This window comes from Hylobates moloch, unplaced genomic scaffold (genome assembly GCF_009828535.3).
Source record: "Hylobates moloch isolate HMO894 unplaced genomic scaffold, HMol_V3 SCAFFOLD_18, whole genome shotgun sequence".
NCBI classification, from domain to species: Eukaryota; Metazoa; Chordata; class Mammalia; order Primates; family Hylobatidae; genus Hylobates; species Hylobates moloch.
In genome coordinates this window covers 56,353,330-56,378,597 of record NW_026652293.1, presented here as the reverse complement: position 1 = coordinate 56,378,597, position 25,268 = coordinate 56,353,330, and the positions used below count along the sequence as shown (strand labels likewise).

The following is a 25,268-nucleotide window of genomic DNA, read 5'->3' as shown; positions in this document are numbered from 1 at the left end:
ATCTTCCTCACGTGCAAGAAAGATGAGAGATGGACAGACAGTACCTGTTGGGTGCTTGCTTGTCACACTGTTCAGATCCTATTGAGACTAATCTCCCTTTGGTGTCCATTTGCTAACTCAGTGTACTTTCCACAAAATTCTTTTTTGTTGCATAAAGCTGGTTCAAATTATATTTGCTTCCTGTCTCAAACCTGTTTCATAGATGAGAACATTGAGAAGTTGAGTAACCTGCACAGGGCTACTGGGTTACAAAGAGGCAGCAGAGCTGAGATTAAATCAATATCATATTGACCCTTGAGCCTACCATTTATCTCCTACGCCATTAGAAGAAAGTATTTCCTTTTCTCAGCTATCTTAGGAGGCTCAGACGCCCATAAAATTAATTATAGCCATGTGACTTGCTTTGGTGAAAGAAACATACACAGAGGTGACATGATTCATTGTTAGTGGAGATATCGATTGCCACTGCTTAACTCTCCATGCTGTTCCTTTTCCAGCAACCCCGAGAGCACATCACAGTATGGAGGAAACATAAGATCAAAGAAGCACGCAACACTGAGCTATCACATGGAGAACACCTGTCTGGGAAGCCACCTAAACTGACAGTGGACTTCTCAGGAGAAAGAAATAAACTTTCTTGTTTTAGGACACCGAGATTTTGGAGGTGTCTGTGCAGCATAATCTATCCTATCCTACTATATTCAACTCACAACCCCTTATGCTCCAGGCCTACTTCTGTCTTTGATTTCATATTAAATTAATTCCAACTTCCTTTTCTCTTAGAGCTATAATTTCAGTTATATATGGCTGCATAACAAACCACTCCAAAGCTTAAAACAACAATAAATTATTATTTCTCATAATTCTGTATAACAATAACAAGCAAAGTCAAGTCACCCATATTTTACAAAGTAGACTGGAGCTCAGAAATCTAGACACCTCAAATCACACAGCTAGTAAACGGGAGAAGTGAAACTGGAACTCATGTCTTACTACTGCAGGCCCTGTGTTTTTCTTTTGTTGTTTTTTTTTTTTTGGTTTGGTTTTTGCTATTAATGTATCACAGTTACTTTGGCCAGCACACCCTGTGTTATCTAACAATGATTTCCATGTTTGATCTTTCCAGGTTTTGAAAATTTCTTGACAAATAAATAAGAAAATAATCCATTAAAAATATTTTTTCTAGAGCTTATATTATTTATCGATTGTTTTAATTTGGAGGGATGTACCTAATTCTTAAAGATCTTGATAATGATCTTATAACAGAGTTCTTAGCAATGTTTACTTACTGTAAAACAATCCCCAACTAAGCCAGGGTGGTTGTTGGAAGTAAACACCTATATCAAACCGTGAAAGGGGATTTATTTAGACTTTGTGGTGCCCACATTTTCTTCTGAGGAATAGAGCTTCTTTACCGTACCCTTGTCCCATGACAGAGGATTTCAGCCAAAAACTCCCAGTCCCAAAGTTCCTTAAGGCATTTATGCTACTGTGCAAATGTCAGTACTCATGGGACTTGTATCACAGGGGTGGAGTTGAGGTGGGGTGGCTTGCATATAAAAATTATTCTGAGAAAGTGTCCAAAATCACTCTCATCATTGCTTATAATTCCTGGATGCTTGAGACTAAGTCACACGGAGATGAGGATCAGATCTGGCTCAGAAGTGCTACCTCTGGTGTTGTTGCCATGGTAATCAATGGCCAAGGAACAGAGATCCAGAGAAACTGTAGTCTTTGCTGCCACCATGAGCTAGGATGTTCCACCAGACCCTCCCTGGATGAGGTGCTTCACTGGGAAATGGCCTCTGCTGTGTCCTGTTGTACGGTTCCATACTCTCGGACCCCAGACTCCAAGTGACACTTTTCATTAGGAACCTCAGCTGCCTGGGCCTTCGATCCATTCCCTTCCCTTTTGTTGTCACTTTTCTGTTTTGGAGAGATATAAGAAAATGTTTAACTGTACAAACAAAGACCTCCAAACTCTCCCTCTTGTATATAATGCCCATGTAAGAAGCTTCTACTTGAAGCAATCTGAGCCTTCACACCCAACTACCTTCTTCCACAACACAGCTCATGACATCCTAACTTCGCAGGAATGAGGCAAATATGAAGAGGTGTCCCGGGGTGAGCAGAACTAGAAAAATAAGTCAGTATGACTATGGGAGCTTGGTGAAATTATAGTACATAGGACCAGGTGGGAAAAATGCTTTTCTATACCGGCCTAAAGTTGGAGCAACCAATATTCCCATCTCAGGCCCCTTGTCTCCATCAGAGTGTCACATACCTTGTTTTGTATCCTATAGAACTCGTTTAACACATACTGATATTTGGGTTGAGTAAGACCGAAGAAGACAGCAAATCTTCCACCAAGGAATTCACATGCTAAAAGAAAGAACGAGCACTTGCATAAACTGAATTACTAACTAAAGCTTCGCATCAGTTGAGATGCCCAGAGTTTAAACTACTCCGATAGCATAGTAATAGATCACTATTACTATTAACTTCAAGGCCGACAAAACATTTCAATTGCCTTGGCCTCTCAAAAATTCTAGGATTCAAAGGAAATTTGTCAAATCTTCTATCTTTATATGGGATTATATATAAACTATTTTTTCCAGATGTATATATCAGGAGAGATTTTCAATATACTTTAACAACAGGTATAGCATGGGTCCTGAGCAATCAGAACAGGTACTGCTCATTATCCCCATGCATACTGGCTAAACATCCACTCCAAGTACGTTTCAAGTTAAACCCAAACTCAACCCAGTGTTACCAAGACCCACATCAGGAATTCTTCCATGCATCCAGACAGACTCCTCAGAAATCGTTTAAGGCCTTCCTTGTGTGCCTTCAGTAGCAAGGTGGCCTGCAGGCTCAGCACTGGGATTGTTAGTCAAGGATAAAGGCGTAGCATGAATAATGAGTGGTTTCCTAAAGATGTCTCCTAGGAAAGTTTTCCTTTACAATTAGAGGATTGCCGACAGCCTTCTCTTACCCCTCAACTATAGGACTTTCTGATTCCTCTGACTCATTCTACCTCTTGGGATATTGCTCATATAGGGCATCAGAATGATGCTGTTTTTAAATATGTCTTATCTTTTCATTAATATACTATCTCTTTGTCCTGTTTATTTGCTGCACTGCCTAGTACATGTGTAGAAGATAACTTTTTAAAAAAATATTAAAATAAATCTTAGGAAGCTTTCCTGTTTATGATCTACTAGAATTTTAAATTGAAAAAATTAATTACCAGTGTCATTTGGGGTCCAACTCCATTCAAACAAAATCTCTGTGTAGACAGACCACAGCACTGACTGCTAGCATCTTTATGCCTCCACTACAATCTTGAAGCCCCAGTCAGGAGCATTTTACCACTGCAGTTCTGTTTGGAACTCACAAGGAAGCTAGGCTCACCATGCACCCTATCCCTGCAATCTTAAATCAAAACCCAACATACAAATCACTCTTCTTCTCCATACTCTCAATCCCATATTGAGTTTTGCTTCTTTTATCTGACCTAATCTTCTCCAATTCCCTCCCTCTAAAACATATCTTTTCAAACCCTTTTGCCTTAACCAAAGTGTAGAGAGCTCTCTGGAAAACAGCATTTTTTTTTCTGTTAACTTATTATGGTCAGGGTAGGGTTGGTATTCACTGGGATTTTCAATGAAACTTCCAAATCACTAACCCTCTGCGCTTGTGTAAAAAAGCACTTATTTCTTGGAGGTTCATACCATCTGCCTAAATCACCCCATCTTTACTTTTTACTGTAATCTAAAGACTCCCTGGTCACTTTCATGGTCCTCAAGCTAGCCTTAGCCAGCCACACTTTCATAGCTCTCTTAAGGTGTCTCCTCCATATGTCAGCATGCCCGAGTCTTCCAGGTCAGAATCCCTATGCACTTCCTACCCTGGCAATTGTGACAACAAACTATAATTATGACCATGTTTGCTGGTCTATACGGTTCACTGAATATTGAGCCCCTTGAAAGCAGAGACTTGTCATTCATCTTTGTGTCCCAGGGTGCAGCACAGTGCTGAGCATATAGTAGACACTTACTAATGTTTTTTAAATGAATGAATGGAGATCAATTTCTAAGAGCTATTAATATAATTTCTATTTTCTCAGACTCTTAAAGTAGTTTGCCTTCCTATCATATTCACAAGATGTGCAAGTTAGAAGGAAATGAGTAATTAGATGTTGTCAATATGTCTTAAAAAAATTGGTGAAAGTCAAGCAAAATAAGATTTAGTATTTTAGTTGTTATAAATATTTACTTAGCCCATTCATTATGCCCCTAGGAGGGATCAATAAAGTTCATGTTTATAATAAAGCAGTTATGATGAGGGAAGTTAGAAACTTAGAACTGTGTCATACAACAATAATTTTTTTTTAACTTGGAAGTTTATTCAGGAGAAGAGTCAACTCAGGGAGGACTGATCATTGCCCTCAAATATTGCCCTCTGTCCTATGGAAGAGGCATCCAGACTAGTTTTGTATGGTTCTAAGAAAGATAAGTAGGAACTTTAGAAGTAGATAAAATTTGGGCTGAGATAAGAATTTCCTGATGAGAGTTGGTAAAAGATGAAGGGTCTGCCTGAGGATGCGAGATTCTGTGCCTTTGGGAATGAAAGCTTAGCCCAGATCTCACTTACTCAGGATGCGATGGAGTGGCTTACACAATTTGGAAGTCCCACATAACTCTGAGGGCCTATCGATATATATATATTTGTTTAGCATAGAAAAAAATAACCTTAGCAGTACTTACTAGAAAATGAGGTGCTTGCTATTCGTCCCGCCCAAAATCGTACGTAGGGCCCCCAGGAAAGTTTAGACTGAAAAAAGGAGAAATCAAGATAGAGTAATTAATAAGAGGAATGTTGACTGTAGATTTGTTTTAATGTAGAGATTTCAAAATGCTCTATATATGTTCCATCTTCTCTCTCACAGATGAAGAGACTAAGATGATTAAAATTATAAGTTGCCTACGCATGGATCTAGAAAGCAAAAAAGGAGACCAAGGACTTAGCTTAAAGCTATTCTTTCTATAAACCTTGTCTGGCTCAATCTCTCGTTCATTCACCACCTCCCCCACCATGTTCCCTAATATTGAGATACTAAGCTTACAGGGTTAAGTGTTGAATTTGTGCTCTGCTCCTCTTTTTCCTCTTCCTCCTCCTCCTCTGTGCTATATTCTTCCATGATGTCTCCATCAACAAAATGGATAATCCTTTTAGGAGTAGTCTTTTTGGAAGGTACACTCTTCTCTAGGTCTAACTGCTGGAAACCATCTATCTCCATAATGAAACAAAACAACTAGAAAATTAAAAACAGGGCACCTTAGGGCAAGTTACCCAGAGCTGAGAGTTATCTAGTTATTTTCAATGGATAGTAAAGACAGAGAATTCAGAGGTAATCACACTTGTGACCTCATCGATTTTTCAAATCCAAAAAAGGACTGTTCTATTCTGTACCAAAATGGAAGAGATTTGATAAATAGCGAAAACGTGAACTTTCAGTCTTCAAACAAAAGTGTCAACAGTGTTTTCTTACCTTTTGTTAACGTCAAAACACACAATTGCTAGGAGGAAGGGGTCACTGCCCTGCAGAAGTTTCTCAATTATTTCAATAAATATTGAGAAGCAATGTAGGAAATGGTTAAGAGTACAGACTTCACACAGACAGGAGAAAACATGTGCAAAGTATATATTTGGTAAAGGACTTATTTTCAGAACATGTAAAGAGCGATTACAATTCAATAGGTAAAAGGCAAATAACTCAATTAAAATATGGGCAAAATATTTGAGTAGAGATTTTACCAAAGATATACAGATGATGAATGTCATTAGTCATTTGGGAAATGCAAATTAAAATCATAATGAGATATCATAACATATCCACTGTAATGGCTAATTTTCTTTTTTTTTTTGAAACAGACTTTTGCTCTTGTTGCCCAGGCTGGAGTGCAATGGCGTGATCTCAGCTCACTGCAACCTCCGCCTCCTGGGTTCAAGCAATTCTCCTGCCTCAGCCTCCCGAGCAGCTGGGATTACAAACACCGCCTGGATAATTTTTTGTATTTTTAGTAGAGACAGGGTTTCACCATGTTGGTCAGGCTGGTCTCAAACTCCTGATGTTGAGTAATCCACCCACCTTGGCCTTCCAAAGTGCTGGGATTATAGGCAAGAGCCGCCGTGCCTGGCCTAAAATTTTTTTGGGGGGGGTGCAGAGACAGAGTCTTGCTCTGTCACCCAGGCTGGAATGCAGTGGTGCCATCATAGCTCACTGCAGCCCTCACCTCCCAGGCTTAAGCAATCTTCCTGCCTCAACCTCCTGAGTAGCTGGGACCACAGGTGCATGCCACCAAGCCTGGCTAATTAAAAAAAATTTTTTTTTGTAGAGATGGGGTCTCAATATGTTACCTAGGCTGGTCTCGAACTCCTGAGCTCAAAAAATCCTCCCACCTTGGCCTCCCAAAGTGCTGAGATTACAGATGTGAGCCACTACGCCTGGTCTCTTAAAAGTTAAACATAAAATCTTGTAATTTCACATCTAGATGTTTATCCAAGAGAAATGAAAACGTATGTCTCCCTAAAGATTTGTATGGGAATATTCGTAGCAGTTTTTTTTGTGAACACCCCAAACTGGAGTCAACTCAATGTCTATCCACTGATGATGGATAAACAAAATGTGGTCCATATATTTAATGGAATATTCTTCAGCAATTAAAAGTAATAATGAATATTTGCAACACTGTGACTCTCAAATGTATTATGCTAAGCAAAAGAAGCCAGGCACTGCATAGTATATAATTCCATTCATGTAGAAATTTAGAAAAGGCAAAATTATAGTAAAAAACAGATCACTGTTTGCTTCAGGAGAGTGGGTAGGGGGTTAAGATTAACTACAAAGTGACAAAGGGAGCTTTTTGGGGTGATGGAAATGTTCTAATAGATATCATGATCATAATGTCAGTTACTTGACCGTATAATTTGTCAAAATGAATCAAATTCTACACTTAAAATTAGTTCATTTTATTGTATTTAAGGTATATCTTAATAAAGCTGGAAAGCTCTGGAGACAGACTTCCTAGATTTAAAATCCTATTATTTAATATCCTGGTGTCTTGGTTTTCTTATCTATAAAATAATAGCATGAAATGATAAAGCGCCAAACTTATAAAATTGTTATGAAGAGTAAATGAGTAAAGACACACAAAGAAGTTAGAACAATTCTTAGCAAATGGTAAGTGTTTAATAAAAGCTGGCTATTATTAAGTACCTATAATTTACTGAGCAGTGTATATGTCAGGCAGTATTCCAATGTTGTGAGCATACGTACACATGTATTGTTGCTTTTTTTTCTTTTTTTGGGACGGAGTTTCACTCTTGTTGCCCAGGCTGGAGTACAATGGCATGATCTCGGCTCACTGCAACCTCTGCCTTCCAGGTTCAAGTGATTCACCTGCCTCAGCCTCCTGAATAGGTGGGACTACAGGCACCCATCAACCACCCCCTGCTAATTTTTTGTATATTTAGTAGAGATGGAGTTTCACCATGTTGGCCAGGCTGATCTCAAACTCCTGACCTCAGGTGATCCACCCGCCTCGGCCTCTCAAAGTCCTGGGATTACAGGCGTGAGCCACCACACCTGGCCTTATATTGTTTTAATTAATATTTAAGATACTTTAAGATTATATCAACAAATATGGCTGAACTGATGTAGAATAATTCTTCCTATTCCAGATACACAGAAATGCTGGATGGAATTAAATGAAAACATTATATCATAAGTACACTAAGGAAGTAGAAAAAAGAGAGAGAGACCTAGGGATAGAGATGAGAGAGGGAGGGGCAGTAGGTTGAAAGAAAGTCAGCCAGCCTAGATGTCAGAATAAGAGAAAGAACAAAACTGTAAGTATGAGCTGAAGCCGAGATGGTTGCTGGGGGGTTCAGAACCAGATATAGGCCTTGGAGCCAGAGTTTTAATACCAATAGAGAGAGGAGAGTCCAAATCTCAGATCCCATGAGTGTGGAGAGCTGAAATGAAGCCACCTGCATAAAACTGAGATAATAAAATACTATCTTATCTATAAAATATGGACAGGAAAATCTACCCCCTGGCTTGCAAAAGTAGCAAAGTAATTTGCTATCTCCTAGCAACAAGGGTAGAAATAGTCACCTAAAAAATATTGGAAACCCCCGCCAGTACCACATGCTGGTGTGTGGCCCAAATTCATAGTCCTCATATGCTGTGAAAACCTAAGATGAAGCTGAGTGAACTAAAGGCAGTGTAATCCACTGAACTCTGTCAGACACCAAGTACAAAGTCACCTTGGAGGAATAATTCAACAAGACAGGGTATACTGAATCTCCACTAAAAACAATTCCTGGCGGGGCATGGTGGCTCACGCCTGTAATGCCAGCACTTTGGGAGGGCAAGGCAGGCGGATCGCATGAGGTCAGGAGTTCCAGACCAGCCTGGCCAACATGGTGAAACCCTGTCTCCACAAAAAATACAAAAATTAGCCAGGCATGGTGGCAGGAGCCTATAATCCCAGCTACTCGGGAGGCTGAGGCACTAGAATTGCTTGATCCCAAGAGGCGGAGGTTGCAGTGAGCCGAGATCATGCCATTGCACTCCAGCCTGGGCGACAGAGTGAGACACTGTCTCAAAAAACCAAAACCAAAACAAAAACAAACCCAACAAATGCCTGCTGAGGATGTGCTTATTGTAAAAACTTACAAACTACATGAAGAAACTAGGCACCTGGAGGAAGGTTCAGCTGATGAGAAAACTGGGTGAGTCCTCACCTGAGAATCAGGAATGATAGGACAACAGGAAACATTAAAGTTAGTGTGCTTGATGTTAGGTTGGTGCAAAAGGAATTCCATTTTTTGCCATTAAAAGTCATGGAAAAACCGCAATTACTTTTGTATTCAAAAAGATAAAAGAAGCAAAATATAATATCCCAAAAGAAGGCTGACTTGAAAAAGAACAAGTTGCAGAAAAAAAATATCGTCGCATAGTGGTAGGTTGGATATTGATTAAGCATACGAAGAAATCTGAGAAAAGCTCTCACAATATAGTATAATTTTTTTTCTTTTGATGGTTCACAGATTCTTTTATTAACAATCAAAAACTTCACACAATTGGAAAATAAATGTTTCTTCAATGAATAATCAAACAAAAATTATCCAGGACCTTATAGGATTTTCAGTATGTACCAGGCTTGATGCACATCTTAGAAGACAGGACATTATCTTGCTGGGATCATTAGGGTATGACTGAAAATGAGAAACAGTAATTTTCAAAACATTTACCTAATAATGGCTTTCCCAAACAGTAGTTCCTCTGAAATTAAAACAGGAAATACAATTTACGTTTATGCCTGGTTTTAGATATGACTCAATATACATCAATTTTAACTTTACGGTTTGGTATTACTTTTTTAAAGGCGCTCAATAGAAATTCAAATCTCACTTTAAGACCATGAATTTCAAGTTGCAATGAAGTGTACAATAATAGTTGTAATTTCTCAACATCAAAGTTTAATTATTACAAAATAGCTCAAGCAACAGACAATATGGTATAATTTATGTTGGAGTGTGGGTGAGAAAAAAGAGATATATATTTAATATGAAAGAAAAGTTAGGTGATATAAAGGATAGATGAGAAAGTTCAGTACGTCTAATAGGAGTTTCAGAAGTGAATACAGGATGAGGGCTGTGGCTCACACCTATAATCCTAGCACTTTCGGAGGTTGAAGTTAGAGGCTCACTTGAGGCTATGAGTTTGAGACCAGCCTGGGCAACATTGTGAGACCTTGTCTCTATGAAAGAAAGAAAAGAGAGAAAGGAAGGAAGGAAGGAAGGAAGGAAGGAAGGAAGGAAGGAAGGAAGAAGGAAGGAAGGAAGGAAGGAAGGAAGGAAGGAAGGAAGGAAGGAAGGCAGGCAGGCAGGCAGGCAGGCAGAAAGTTGAGCAAGGTGGTGCATGCCTGTTGTTCCAGCTACTTGGGAGACTGAGGTGACAGACTTGCTTGAGTCTGGGAGTTTGAGATGAGGTTGCAGTGAGCAGCGATTGTGCCACTGCACTCTAGCCTGGGCGACAGAGAAGATGCCATCTCAAAAAAAAAAAAAAAGCAGAGAATTCAATATCCAGATAAACAGTAAGTGGGAGTAATGTAATGATATATTCAGACCTATAAAAACTGAGCATTAACCATTCCTGCATCTTTATTGAAAGATTAATAATAGGAAATTCTATGTCAAGAAGAAGAAAACTAAACCCAGAGGTAAGAAAAAGTAAGATGTCCCAGGCATAGTGGCTCATGCCTATAATCCCAGCACTTTGGGAGGGCAAGGCTGGTGGACCACTTGAGGCCAGGAGTTCAATATCATCCTGGCCAACATGGCGAAAACCCGTCTGTACTAAAAAAAAAAACAAAAAAATTAGCCGGACGTGGTGGCCTGTGCCTGTAGTCCCTGCTACTCAGGAGTCTGAGGTGGGAGGATCGCTTGAACCCAGGAGGCGGAGGTTGCAGTGAGTTGAGATTATTCCAGTGCACTCCAGCCTGGGTGACAGATTAAGACTCTGTCTCAAAAAAAAAAAAGAAAAGAAAAAGTAAGATGCAATAAATATAAGTAAAAGCATTAGTAAACAGGATAACAAACCTGGGCGCGGTGGCTCACGCCTGTAATCCCAGCACTTTGGGAGGCTGAGACGGGCAGATCACAAGGTCAGGAGATCAAGACCATCCTGGCTAACACGGGGAAACTCTGTCCCTACTAAAAATACAAAAAATTAGCTGGGTGTGGTGGCGGGCGCCTGTAGTCCCAGCTACTCGGGAGGCTGAGGCAGGAGAGTGGCGTGAACCTAGGAGGCTGAGCTTGCAGTGAGCTGAGATCACGCCACTGCACTCCAGCCTGAGTGACAGAGTGAGACTCCGTCTCAAGAAACAAAACAAAACAAAAACCAAAAGCACTATTTTGGTGGGGACAGTATAAAGACAAAACAGTATTAAGTATTAGATAATAACAAAAAATATGAGCTGACTTCTAAGTATTGTTTTGGGATAGGCTGGATAAGATACGTTGTTAAGTATGCATATTAAAAATTGAAAGGTAACTAGACAAATAATGGAATTACAATGTATAGCTTCAAAACCAGCAGAAGAAAATAAAAAAGAAAAGAAACACTATGAAAGAAGGCAAGAGAGAAGAAACAGTAAAGAAAAATCATGATCAAAAGACACACTAAATAAAATATTACCATTAATTCCAAGTAAGTCAATAATCATAATAAATGCAAATGGATTGTCAGTCATCCATTAAAATGAAGACTAGCAGATCGAATTTTAAAAATATTTTATGGGCAATGCAAACACGATTGAATACACACATATATATTCATATCTGCACATGCTTATATATATACAAATAAATCACCAAATCTTGTTGCTACAATGCTGAGTTTAATGCCTTTGTCAAAGGTCAGAGTTGCAAAAGATCTGCCAAAGGTTACGTTTGTCACCCACAGCAAGGTGATATGGTATCTGCCCTGTTTGGGGACCTCTGAATGGTACACATGGTTTCCCCTGACTTAGCAATGGTGTATCATAGAAAAACCTCAGTAAGAAGTAGGAAGAGGTATTATCATTTAGTTTCTGATGCTAAAGAACAGCAAAAAATACCCATTTTAATTTGGAATGAAAGACCAACAATATGTTAAGCATAATACTATTGCACAAATAAATACTATCAGTGCCATAAGAAACAAAACACATTCTGCAACAACAAGCAAAAGAAAATAAAACATTTTCAAAAAGTAACTTACATAATTCCTCTGTATTTTTCTTTCATTAATTAGTGATGTTTGGTGTTGAAAGTAGTACAAAATTTGATGTTAGAAATTGTTCAATAGATGATAAATTTAAGAGTTAAGGGTTCTGTAGGCTGAGGCCATACAGTGCACTTGGATATGCTGACGTGGAAGTGTTCTCTTGCGTGTCTTACAGGGTGGAACGTGTTTGAGTTGTGGGAAGGTCTATATTTATACATCCAATATTAGCTAAGCCCAGTGGCTCTCAAAATTATTTTGTTATGAGAATCATCTGGGGGTCTTTTAAATCATTTCAAAGACAGGCCACACCTAAGACCACTTAAATCACAATCTCTGTGGGTGGAACTCAGGCACTAGTATATTTTGAAGCTGCCCAGGTCACCCCAATGTTCAGGCAAGTTTGGGGACCAGTGCCCTAAAGAGAGTGAGAAAAGAGGAAACTTTGAAACTGAAACAGAGACTTGTGATTTAGGGATTTGGTGTATTGCAGAAAGCTTAAACATCAGGCTAGTTGTAAGACATCTTGTCTATTTTTTTTCCAAGAGGCTTTCTTGCTTCTACTTTCTAAACACTTCTTCACACTGCCCCAAGCTAAAAAGCTTAAATATCAAGTTTAAAAATAAGGCCTAATAGTCTCATTATAGTCAATTTACTCCTCTTAAGACTGTCCAAATTCATACATTTCCAAACCAAATGAAACATGCGCACACCCTCATCCCCTGTACACCTGGCTTGCCTCTATTATCTTACAGACTGATGATATCTGTTGGCTCTCTGAAGAAAATACCAGTCTTTGTTCTTCATGATTATGGTGTTGTGCATTAATAGCCATACACATCTTTAAGTTCAGAGGGCTCTTTCGGAGGTTGGGGGGGAGTGGAGAGCGAGACTGTGAATGAGCACAAGAGCGAGCACTAGCTATTTCACAGTTGGTTTAGTGAATGTTTTTCTGCCACCTAATGGTCATTTTAGAATATGCTATGCAAAATTCATCTTTGTAATCGGTACATGTCACACAGAGGGGTCTCAGTAGTGAACAGTTTGGAATCAACTTATTTACAAAAACCTTGGGAGCACTGCCAGCTTCACACCTAGATGTGAGTATTTTGTAAATGATCTTCTTTTGGCTTCGGTTTAATTTTTTTTTTCTTTTTTTTGAGACAGTCTTGCTTTTGCCCAGGCTGGAGTGCAGTGGTGAAACCTCAACCTCCCACACCACGCCCTTTTTTTTTTTTTTTTTTTTTTTTTTTGTAGTTTTTGTAGAGATGGAGTCTCCCTATATTGCCCAGGCTGACCTTGAACTTCTGGACTCAAGCGATCCTCCTGCCTCAGCCTCCCAAAGTGCTGGGATTACAGGCATGAGCCACCGCACCTGGTTCAGTTTAATTCTTGGGAGCACCTCTACCTTTTGTTTCTTAAAAACCCCAAATATAGACTATGAAGGATAGTTCCTAAGTAGTATATAATGTAATTAACGGGACATATAATCTCTCTGACCTTTTAAATATTGTATTACCCCAGGGCTCAGTGATTGGACCTCTTCTCTTTTCTATCTGCTTTCTTGATGATCTCCTTTGGCCTTACGGCTTTCAATACTATCCACACACACACACGATTGTAACTCACACATTTACCTCTACTCGTCTGGCAGCCTTCTCATCTCAATAAATGGCAACTCTATTCTTCCAGTTGCTCAGGCCAACAACACTAAAGTCATTCTTGGTTCTTCTTTAATCACACCTCACGTCAAATCTGCCAGGAAATTCTCTTGGATATTTCTGGAATCATACTTTTCATTATTCCACTGCCACCTCCCTGGTCTATCATCTCTCACCCTTGCCATCGTCTCTCACCTAGATTATTGCAGCAGCCTCCTAATTGGCCCCCTCCAGCCTACGCTCGAAAAGGAGCCAGAATTGTTAAATCCTAAGTGAGATCATGTCATGTCTTTGCTTAAAACTCTCCAGTGGGTTCCTGTCTCACCTAGAGTAAAAGCCAAAGTCCTCACAATGGCCTACAAGGCTGTATATCTAACCCCTATGAGCTTTCTGACGCCATCTTGTACTACTCTCCCTCCACTGACATCACTCTAACCACACGGGCCTTCTTACTGCAATTCCTTGACCACACAGGTCCGCCCTCTCTCTCTGCAGAGAGCTCTGTGCTGGCTGCCCTATTAGCCTTTCTTTCCTTAGACTGTTTCCTTGCTTATTTCCAGTCTTTAACTCAAATGGAGACTACGCTGAGCTCCACTTTCAAGGCAACCTGCCATTGCCTTCACCACCACCCTCTGCATCTTACCTCCTGTTTCATTTTTTCTCCTTAGCACTTACCAACACTGAACACTCCATATTCCACCTGTCTCTGTCTTCCCTTTCCTCCCTGTCCCGCCCCTTGGCAGAGGGGGAGGGTTTTACCGGTTATGTTCACTGCTGTATCTTCTGCCCCTACAATGCCTTACACATAGCTGGAACTCAGTATTTGTTTAACAAATGAATCATACATTTCGTTACGGTTAATGGGTGGGAGGAGTTATATAACAGATTGGAAAAATAAGAACAGACTTGTAACTGTTGTTTAGTTCCTGCTTTAGAAATTACTATCTTCATTTAATATTTTTCTGATTACATCCATCTACTGATCATTTCATTTTAATTAGCTCCTTCACTGAAACACAGCATTGTAATCTGTACCAAGAAAATAACACACTAGTTCTACATCTTGGCATTTAACTTCAATAAATAAATATACGATTTTAAGTATGTAACACTTAAAAATTTTCTAGAGTTCTTCCCATTTTCTTTTATGTCGAAAATGTTTTCAAATGGACTGTTAAAATTCAGCTAAGAACTGATGTTGGGTCATTACGCTGGAGCTAACTAGCGTTGCTTGCCCGGAGCTGCTAGTCTCCCTTCCTGCTTCCACCTTTCCTTTTTTCTGAGGTGGTTGAAAGGTCAAACCCCTGGTGAGAGGAGAGAACCAAAGCCCCACTGTGCACCTCAGATGCAGAGATTTACAGCGCAATATTCACTTGACTTTTCTCTAGGTCCCTTCGCCTGAGGGAACTGGCCTGCTCCAATCAGTGACTTGCAGTGTGTGTGTCGGGGGCAAGGGTAGGGTGAGGAAAAATGTGAAATAACAAATCGCTGCCGTTCCTTGAGAATTACAGGAGCATCACCTGGCAAGATTTTTGTATCCTTATTTTCAGTATCAAATCACATACACGCACCCCACTGCCTGCATGCCTGTCCCACTGTGGTGTTTCGCAACATTTTTTACATCATGGCAGATAGAGAAAATTATTTGTTTGGAATTCTGAAGGCGACCAGCCTGGGAGCTCCAGCCACCTTAAATGCTGCCCAGCTAGCCACCCAGAAGGCTTCGATCAATAGCTTGAGACAAACTACTTGAGAAGCTCTGCATTAGAGAAGCAAATTCAAGTCTTGACATTTTCTCAGGGGAGTGCTCTGAAAGTGACTATATAAGCTTCTACCGACCTCAAGCAAATCACAGGCATTAGATACATTAAATTGTGAAGTGATAGCTCTGGCTTTTTGGATATGCACAATCAAATATAGTTTTCCATTTTATAATTTGTCAACTCCCCTTCCAGATTAACTATTTTGATCCTTTTATTACTGTAACATTCTTAAATAAAAATTTAAATTTTAAGCAAATTATTCAATGTCAAATAAAATCTTTAGATACAAACTTATGGTAACCCAAAGTGACATTCGATTTATTTTACACACATTAAGAGATAAGAAACGCAGTATTTTCTAAAGCATGAGTACTCTAATTCTAAAAGAATTCCGAATATGGTATTATTTTTGCATGCATTTATTCAACGCTAAAAGTGCTGCCTCAAGTTTGCAAGGAATAAAGTTTCCTACAGATTATTGTACAGCGACAATGATAAACTCTTTAGCTTAGCATACCATAGAACAAATACTGCATCATGTTGGATATTACTAAGCATGAGACATAAACAGGCCAATCAAAATCCTTTGAGATTAAGAAGTGATAGGTGCCAATAAACATAAGTAGAAACTGAACATGTCAAGGAGCGTTGATTATTTAACGAACCCATGAAGCGTAAAACAATTGATGCAAATGTATCTGTCATTTTTTTTTTTTTTTTGAGACAGGGCCTCACTGTGTCGCCCAGGCTGGAGTGCAGTGGCATGACTGTGGTTCATTCCAGGTGCCACCATACCCAGCTAATTTTTTATTTTTTGCAGAGACAGGGTTTCACCACATTGTCCAGCCTGGTCTCAAGTCCTGGGCTCAAGCAATCCTCCCACCCCAGCCTCCTAAAGCGCTGGGATTATAGGCGTAAGCCACCATGCCTGGTTATCTGTCATTTTAAAACATTACTGTGAAGAATAATTTTGTACTGTTTTAACTGTTACTGGCTTAGTAAGTGTAAAAATATTTGTCAAAAAAACAAAAGATCTCAATGAAATTGTAAGTAAAATTAATTTTATTTTCATAAATAAAAAGACAACCCATTATACACTTTTAGCTGAAGTAACATGTTAGTTGTCACTGCCTAGTATGAAATCCATGTAATAGTTAACAAATAGTTACACCTCTCTATAACCTTTATGTAACTTCTATACATTTGATAATTCCCCAAAATTTCCAACATTTCAAAAAACATTATATATAATGGGATACTTTAGTCACAAAGTGTCACCTTTGCTGAGTCAACAAAATATTTATATGCTCATGTCAAAGATGCCTACTGATGTAAAGTAATACCAGTATTGCTGCATTTTACAGAAGCACTGAGCATATTACATTTTCCATTTCATATATGGTAGTATCATCCCCAAAAATGTCAATGTGAAAATTTAGTAAGTAGATTAATAAGCACAAGTACCTAAGAGAAACAGGTCCCACAGCCAGAGAGTAAAGAGCTGGCATCAAGTACTGTTTAAAGTTTTGTAAGTGGCACACAACAAACAGACAAGTGATTCTGTAATAAAGACAACATAAAATACAGGGAGACTTAATAAAGTGTTTTTTCCATAGATATTGAAATAAAATTAAATGTCTGTTTAGTTATTACTCCACTTATTCTGGAAACTGCAGCTTCCAATGTTAATATTATACTGCAAGCAGTATTTAGTACTTCTGTATGTTAAGAAAAAAACCCCACTGAATTTATGTAGCTTTTTTTAAGGAGGGTAAACTATGATATATGATTTAGGTAATCACTTATTTGAATACAATATTGATTCAGATAGGCATAATCTATTCATTTTTCATAATGAAATGTATATTCCTATTTCAACACTTTATGCAGATTCTACTTATTTCTCACAGGGCTGCTGTGTGGATTCAATGGCTTATCTATGTAAGTGTCCAGCACAGTATCTGGCACATAGTAAGCTTTTAGTGTATGCTACTTATTTATATTAAGTGAGTCAATCTGTCACTTATAATAGAAAAATTATCTAATGCCCCAGGAGAATAATCAAAAGATAAACCTACAGATGTGTGACTTCTGTTAAAGTATTATGCATCCACTATTCCCCAAATTACTAAACTGTTTAAAATGCTACAATCTATTTTTAAGATCATATTGTATCTATATGTGTTCTCTATGTTTTTGCTGTGGCCTTTGGCCTAAACCAATACAATTCTGACAGGACATTATCAGAAAACCACATAAAAACAATGTACACTGAAATCAGGTAACAAAGACATCTTACCATAACTTCTTTAATAAAGAAGTAGAGAGTTATCAATGTAATTCAGGACAACCTACTCATTCAAGTTTAAAGTTTTTCCTTTACATCATGCAATATTTGACTTCAAAAAACATTTTCCATTCTGTCTTCTCTTATATATAAACATTAAGAGCTATTACAACGTTCTTTCCTCTAAGTAAAAAACCCACTAGAAAAAGATATTTGTAAAAATCATTGCAGGGTTACTGATACTGAACGAAGCACAGGGGTACTGGAACAGGGATAAGCTCTTGGATAAGGTGCCAACATACCTATAAAAACTGATTTTTGAGTAAATTATTGATTCTAACATATGTAAAGGATTTGGTGTGATAATTTTCTGATCTTTAACTATAAGTGACTTTTTATTCCCCACCAGAAAAGATAAATGACTGAGAATGTAAGTCTGTGCTCTGATTAACACAATGGAGAAATGGAAAAACTATCTCTGTTAAAAACTGATTCCTGTCATTCTTCTGGTATTAAGAGGAAGGAAAATAAATTTTTTGTGTGTAGATAGAAAAACATACCTGAGGCCAGGTGCAGTGGCTCACACCTGTAATCCCAGCACTTTGGGAAGCCAAGGCGGGCAGATCAGCTGAGGTCAGGAGTTCGAGACCAGCCTGGCCAACATGGAGAAATCACGTCTCTATTAAAAATACAAAAATACAAAAATTATCTGGGTGTAGTGGTGCGTGCCTGTAATCCCAGCTACTCGGGAGGCTGAGGCAGGAGAATCACTTTAATTCAGGAGATGCAGGGTTGCAGTGAGCTGAAATTGTGCCACTGCACTCCAGCCTGGGCAACAGAGGGAGACTCCGCCTCAAAAAAAAAAAAAGAAAAAGAAAAAAGAAAAACATACCTGAAACCACATGAGTTGGGCCTATACTGACCTGAAACTTATTACTATCCAGAGTTTAACAAAAAGATCCAACCCCCAAATATACCCTTTAGAGGCACAATAAAATCTTTCAAATGTTGTCCTGATTAAAAAGGAGAGTCTGAAAACAAAGCAAGAAACATCTCCACTGTTTAAAAAATCAAGAACAAGTAAGCTGAAGGCAGATAACCCTCTGAATGTAATAGTTATTCTACAAGCTTCAGAGAAATCATTTTGAGAAATAAGAACTGAAATTCTGTGGTTTATCTTATCTACTGCTAGAGAAATTCTAAGTGCAAATTGTATTTTAGGAGTATTTTAGGAGATGTAGCACCCAGTGTCCTTTTGAGGTTTGATGTCTGGTTCTTTCACAGGTTTCACTTCTTCTTCTGGTTTGGCTTTAGTCTAGGGAGAAAAAAACCACAGTTTAAGTACATAAACTAAGATTGAGAAAACAAACACTAAATCTTTTCCACTTCAGACTTTTAAAAGATGCTATATTAAATTACATAACACGGATACTGGCAAAGCTATTTCCAGAAACTATAGACCAATTCATTTTAAGATATAATCAGAAAACAACATTTCAGTAGAGATGAAAACCTAGTTTGGCAGGCAAAAACCAAGCTAATGGTACTCCTACTCCACACTTTTTTCTAAGTGATCTATCTATACCTGTAGAACCCTAAAGCTTAGACATAACTTATGACAGCAACAGGCTATCTCTTAGGGCATTATTTTATAGCTGAACAGAATATAAAGATAGTTATTTTAAGGAATAAATTTTAATATGGAAAGGAAATTATATAAACACAACTCAATCTCAAGAAAGGAGCAATGGCTGTAAAATAATTCCTATTCATTTGTCACAGATCCCTAGTCTTTTGGTAGTTAGACCTCAAAATTTCCACTTAATTTACTATTTGATTTAGAACACCAAGATGTACTTAGATACCAATAAATAAAAGCATTCTTATTTTGCCCCTGGATTCACAGAATACTGAAATTAGGCCAAATCTGCAAATGCTCTGCAATTTGCTAAAACAAAAACAGAGTATTGCTATAGCAGTATAAACATGGATGATCTTTTCTCCCACATTCTTCTTAAGGAGGCGCTGACAAGTTGTAAAGAGGCAAGATAATGTGTTGAAAAGAATGCCATTATGTAGACAATCAGAAGACATTTAAGGCCTAGAGGTCTTATCTCTGAGAATGTTCTACCGCAGATTACACTAAGCACTATAACTAGCTAACTTAACATTTAGACAAAGATATGTATCTACTTAGAGAAAAATATCAAAATGCTAACTCTGAATTTTCTTTTAAACTTTTGTGAATGAGAGGGGAAAAAAATCTCATACACTGTCATCCTTGGGTCTTTTGGTGAGATCAAATGCAGCCAATGTTTCTGGTGTCCACTGAGCGCTTGTAGGAGGAAATTCGAAAGGTATAGGCTCTACGAGACCATAATTTGCTTTGAGTTCCAGCTGTGGGGCTTCTGTTGGAATTTTTTGAAAGTAACTGCAAAAAATAATTTAAATAGCAATTCATTCATTTGTTCATTATTTGAGTGCCTAATATGTTCAAGGTCCTGTTTGGGACAATGACAATTTAATGATGGATGAGAGGTTTTTCTGCCTCATGTAGGAAAGTGAAAAAGTCAAGAAACTTTTGTCAATTACAATGCAATGTAATTGGAGCTACCATGGATGTAGAGTGCCATGAGAATGCAGACAAGGGGAATTAACCCAGAATTAAGTTCAGTGACTCTTTCCAAAGGAAGTGATTAAAGGTGAACTAGGCATGTTTAAGGAAGTGAAAAGCTCAGTATGACTAGATGAAGAATATAAGGGGAAGAATGTAAGGAGATAAAAGCAGGAACGAGATTGAGTCTACCCACCTACACAGATGGTGATCTACAGTTTGAACAGCACTGATTTAATAATGGAAAACCTCTTGAAAAAAAACAAGAAAAACTGGAGAGAAAATTTATTTTCCTTCTTTGTAGGTAGCTGAAACCAGAGTGAGATGAATATGCAAAGGAGGTTGAGAAGATGTATTTAAAACATATGGAGGAAGAATGGCAGGGAAACAGAGTTAAGAGAAAATCAGTCCTAATGAAGTGAACTCTATGTTAACAACTCATGTTTTAATTTTAAAGTCTGCTTTTATATATTATCATCCTAAGTAGAATAACAGGCCCTACACAATTGAAATTTATCACCAATTTAAAGAGAAAATTAACGTGAAATGTAAATACTATATATATTTGAGACAGTGTCTCACTCTTGCCTAGGCGGGAGTGCAGTGACTTAATCATGGCTCAGTGCAGCCTTGACTTCCCAGCCTCAGATGATTCTCCCACCTCATCCTCCTGAGTAGCTTGGATTTACAGGCGTGTGCCACCATGCCCAGCTAATTTATTTGTATTTTCTGTAGAGACAGGTTTTTGCCATGTTGCCCAGGCTGGTCTCAAACTCCTGGGCTTAAGGGATTCACCCTCCTTGGCCTCCCAGAGTGCTGGGATTACAGTTGTGAGTCACCACGCCTAGCCCATGAGTGCTATTCAACATAAAACTTTTGGGAATAGAGACTAACAGAAATGATATTACTAAAATATTAATATTTTAATATAATTATAAATCAACATATTAATATTACTAAAATAATATTAAACTGTACTCACATAAATCCATTTTCTCTCTGACATTTTTCTAGGGTGTTCTTCACAAGGTTTCCAAGTTTCCTAAAGAACAGATGTCCTGAAGGTTTGACTGTTGGTCCAGGTCCTTTGGTTTCTCCATATTCTTTACACAGTGCTTCTGCCTTTGCATACACTGCATGTGAAAGAGATATAAGTCTTTTGATTATAATTAACACTGCCTATTTATCCCTACAAGGCTTTAAACTGGAGGTGGTAAGACATTTACTGCTCTTTACCTAATATAATAGCAATACCAATAATAATACTGTAAGTAGAAGGTGTGTATTTTCTACAGGTTCTAGGTTATTGAAACATTTTTTTCTTTTCTCCAATTATGTCACCCATTCCCATTTCCCTTTCATGAACTCAGCCAAAATCTCTTTAAGCACATATTCCCTTTTATGATAAAGTCATTTGTTTTTTAAAGGGGAGTTAATATTCTGGCAGGAATACTTACATTTTTCTGCTTCTTGGAGAGACCTGATTGCTTCACCGCATTTATCACTAGCCAATAAAGTCTCACCATGGTAACAGTAAGCCTGATGAAATAAACAAATATTTTATTCATTCTCTCCCTTCAAGATGCTTTCCCCTATTATTGTTTTATGTATCTATCAGATAAATTAGCACCTTCATACACTTAAGTATCAATGCAATCCCTTACATTTCTTTACTTGAGTAAGCTCTTCCCCAACCTTTGTTCATAGAAAAGGTGGAAATATGTCAAGTCTTGAGCCCAAACAGCCTTCTAACCATGTACTGAGCAAAAGTTATTTGCTGAAATCTGTATTTAAAATTAGGAAATAGTAGATAAAGGAGGAAATTATTGTGCTAATGCAGAGGAAGAAGGAGGTATATGAAATATTATCTACTCAGACCTGAAAAAGGTTTTTGATGATCTCTCATATGATATTCTAATTAACAAAACAATTAAGTTTGGTGGGTATAACAGACTGATACGTAACTTCCAAAATGATGTTTATTGATGGTTCTTCACTAAGCTAGGTGATATATTGTGCGATATGCCTTAATATTAGAATTAGTAAATATGTTTCTCAATGCACAGGATGAAACAATTGAAAGAATTTCATTAAGTATGCTGCAAGTGGGTTTTCAATCAAACAATAATTCTATTGCTATAATCCACTTCTACAATCCTACATCATCTCTTTCCACCCACTTTAGTTCACAATAGTTGCACTGACTCTCAGTGAATATTTACTGAGATAAATAGCTGTCCATTATTTGTAAAATGCTAATGAAAGACTCTGGTGAGATGAGAGACCTGGCACTCCAAGGGCTGGAGAAACAATAATTTACATTGTTTTTAGCGTTGTGAATACTTACATAAGCTGCGTAGAAACACATCTTCAAGTGAAGATATTTTCTCCATTTGGCAGAATATGCAGGCTCCAAACTGGATAAAGTATGATCTAAAGTTACATTTTAAAAAGCAAAATATAATTTCACCCTGATTCACTAGAAGACTTTTAGTTCATGTGTTCTGATGATAAAAGCAGAAAGAATGCCATTCAAGTCTAAAACTCAATAATTTAATTTTTTTTTAAAAACACCTTTACTTGATTTTCCCAAATCTATACTTTAAGTTACACAAGATTGGTTAAAAACTATGGCAGCTCTTTGATTTGATGGTTAATACAACTTTAAGTTAAAGATAATGATAAAAACAGATGGTGACCAAGAACTTCAAAGTGAATACTGTTTATACCGTTACATTAGCTAATTTAAAAAACTTACATAATATAGCAAAGCAAATAGTAGTCTAGTCACTCAAGTCAGAAATAGGATACTCTCCTCTCTACCCCCATCACTGAATTTTGTGTGACACACATACACATTCACTCACATATCCTTCTACCAAACATCTCTCAAATCTATTTTTTCCTATTTGCTACTTTGCTGTATTTGCCAAAGCTTTAATCATTTCCTTCATAAACTTTAAGAATTTCTTAAGTGCTAAGTTAAGTTAGCCTATTACTCCTTCATGTAGCAAGTCTATCTCTAATACTGCAACTATAGGGACCTTTCTTAAATTCAAATCCAATCAAGTCAGCCTTTTAATCTTTTAATAGATCCCAAGTATCTACAGAATGGCTTACAAACCAGTGTTTGATTCCAAGCATGCATACTTTTTCAAACTTTTCTCCTACCACTCATCCTGTATTTCAGGTAACAGCAACTGTCTGAAGTTTCCAGAATGTGCTAAGTTCTTTCTTATGTCTGTACTTACTATAGAATTCTACACCCAAACTCTAAAGCTTCCTAGGGAACATATGACTTTTATTTACACTTCACAGTAAGGCTAAAGCATCTTCTTCTAGAGTCCTTCTTTAGCATGCCCAGCTTGTTAAGGTTCCTAATTCACTGCCGTGATGTCTTACTTCAGGATATAATAATGGGGTTACATGTTTGTCTTCTTCCCTAAACTGCAGATCTTTTCTATTTACCTCTCCTTAGCAACAAAAACAGTAACTATCCCACAAATAAAAACACATGCATGTTTCCTAAATAAGTAAATGAAGAGTAATAGGCTTATCACAGTAGCTGTGTTCTATGCCCAATCTCCCACTTTCTAGCAGTTAAATTATGGGTCATGTTAACTCTCTGGATTTTGGATTCTTGTCTAAAGCATAGTAACTATAAGGTTGTTATAAAGACTAAAAAAAATTTTTAAGCAAAAAAGCTGTATAATTTTATCAGACATCACTGGTTTTCCCTTCCATTAGAAGTTATGCAGCATACTAAATATGAACAGCTCTATTTTAAATGCAATAAATAAAATATTACTCCAGTTTTGCAAATAATGACAGAATCTGAGAACCCTTTTGTTTTGTTCCCTATTAATTCAAGATCAAATAAATCTGAAAATCTAAACCAAAAATGTGACAACAGAATTAGAAGCTTACCAGCTTTTTGATAGAAATTGGCTGTTTCATATGCCAGTGCAGCAATTAGTCCAGGAGCATGTTTTAGTTCAATTGCTCGAGCAATTGTTACTGTAACCAAACACAATAAAGTGAATCTATAATTAAGCTCACTCTATTCATCCTAAATTCAATTATAATAGCAAAAGACAGTCTGATAATCTCTCTGGGATTTTAATACAGTTTGTTAAATGTTTTAACGTGCAAAGTTATAGAAAATGCAAACATTAACAAAAAACACTGAGCTTGTTGGTTCCAATGCCATTTCTTTAAATAAATCATCAGCAAATTACTAGCTAATCATAGAGAATCACTATTACAAAACAACATGACCTAACAGCAAATTCTTTTTTTTTGAGACAGGGTCTTGCTGTCACCCAGGACGGAGCGCAGTGGCTTGATCATGGCTTACTGCAGCCTCAAACTCTCGGGCTCAAGTGATCCTTCTGCCTCAGTCTCCCGAGTGGCTGAGACTACATATGCATGCCATGGCACCTGGCTAATTTCTTTCTTTCTTTTTTTTTTTTTGAGATGGAGTTTTACTCTTGTTGACCAGGCTAGAGTGCAATGGCACGATCTCGGCTCACCACAACCTCTGCCTCCCAGGTTCAAGCGATTCTCCAGCCTCAGCCTCCCGAGTAGCTGGGATTGCAGGCATACACCACCATGCCCAGCTAATTCTGTATTTTTTAGTAAAGACGGGGTTTCTCCATGTGGGTCAGGCTGGTCTCGAACTCCCAACCTCAGGTGATCTGCCTGCCTCGGCCACCCAAAGTGCTGACATTACAGGCATGAGCCACCACCACATCCAGCCAACTGGCTAATTTTTTAAATAATTCTTTGTAGAGATGGAGGTCTTGCCATACTGCCCAGGCTGGTCTCAAACTCCTGGGCTCAAGCAATTCTCCTGCCTCGGCCTCCCAAATTGCTGGGATTACAGGCATGAGCCACCAGCCCAGCCATTTTCAGAGAAGACTAGAGTTTGAAATAAAGAAAAACGAAAGCCTACAAAGTTTCTTAATTGTTTCACGTTAAGTGCCATTATTACTCGCCATTGAAAGGTGAAGGCTTTAAGGTAAGCCAACAAGTGAAAGAGAAAAAAGAATGAGCACAGTAGAGAGAGAAAAGATGAATTAAAGAATTAATGTTGTACTAT

The 25,268-nt window shown here is 38.0% G+C and overlaps 2 protein-coding genes across 9 annotated transcripts in view; both read right to left on the bottom strand.

Moving 5' to 3' along the window:
- Positions 1 to 831: 831 nt before the first annotated feature.
- FAM177B (family with sequence similarity 177 member B) lies at positions 832 to 14,481 on the bottom strand. 3 transcript variants are annotated; one of them, XM_058430962.1, is made up of 6 exons: positions 14,179 to 14,481; positions 13,480 to 13,597; positions 5,132 to 5,320; positions 4,773 to 4,839; positions 2,285 to 2,382; positions 832 to 1,926 (listed from the first exon to the last, which is right to left on the bottom strand). In XM_058430962.1, the coding sequence occupies exons 3-6, from the start codon at positions 5,303 to 5,305 to the stop codon at positions 1,789 to 1,791; spliced, it is 477 nt and encodes a 158-aa protein (XP_058286945.1). In that variant the 5' UTR covers positions 5,306 to 5,320; positions 13,480 to 13,597; positions 14,179 to 14,481; the 3' UTR covers positions 832 to 1,788. The 3 variants fall into 3 exon arrangements, with proteins under 3 accessions (XP_058286945.1, XP_031993275.1, XP_031993276.1); XM_032137384.2 differs by having other exon boundaries at positions 1,037 to 1,926; positions 13,480 to 13,623; XM_032137385.1 differs by lacking the exons at positions 13,480 to 13,597; positions 14,179 to 14,481 and adding an exon at positions 11,840 to 12,159 and having other exon boundaries at positions 1,037 to 1,926.
- BROX (BRO1 domain and CAAX motif containing) overlaps positions 9,110 to 25,268 on the bottom strand; it is a 29,696-nt gene continuing 13,537 nt past the window's right edge. For 5 of the 6 annotated variants that reach the window (XM_032137377.2, XM_032137380.2, XM_032137376.2 and 2 more), the window contains 6 exons: positions 24,095 to 24,184; positions 22,515 to 22,600; positions 21,625 to 21,706; positions 21,150 to 21,300; positions 19,825 to 19,984; positions 16,311 to 18,868 (listed from right to left, as the gene is read on the bottom strand). In XM_032137377.2, coding sequence (XP_031993268.1) covers positions 18,782 to 18,868; positions 19,825 to 19,984; positions 21,150 to 21,300; positions 21,625 to 21,706; positions 22,515 to 22,600; positions 24,095 to 24,184 — 656 coding nt within the window. In that variant the 3' untranslated portion in view covers positions 16,311 to 18,781. Of the gene's footprint in view, positions 9,292 to 16,310; positions 18,869 to 19,824; positions 19,985 to 21,149; positions 21,301 to 21,624; positions 21,707 to 22,514; positions 22,601 to 24,094; positions 24,185 to 25,268 lie in introns of those variants that run through there. The other variant, XR_009210935.1, reaches the window with a different exon arrangement.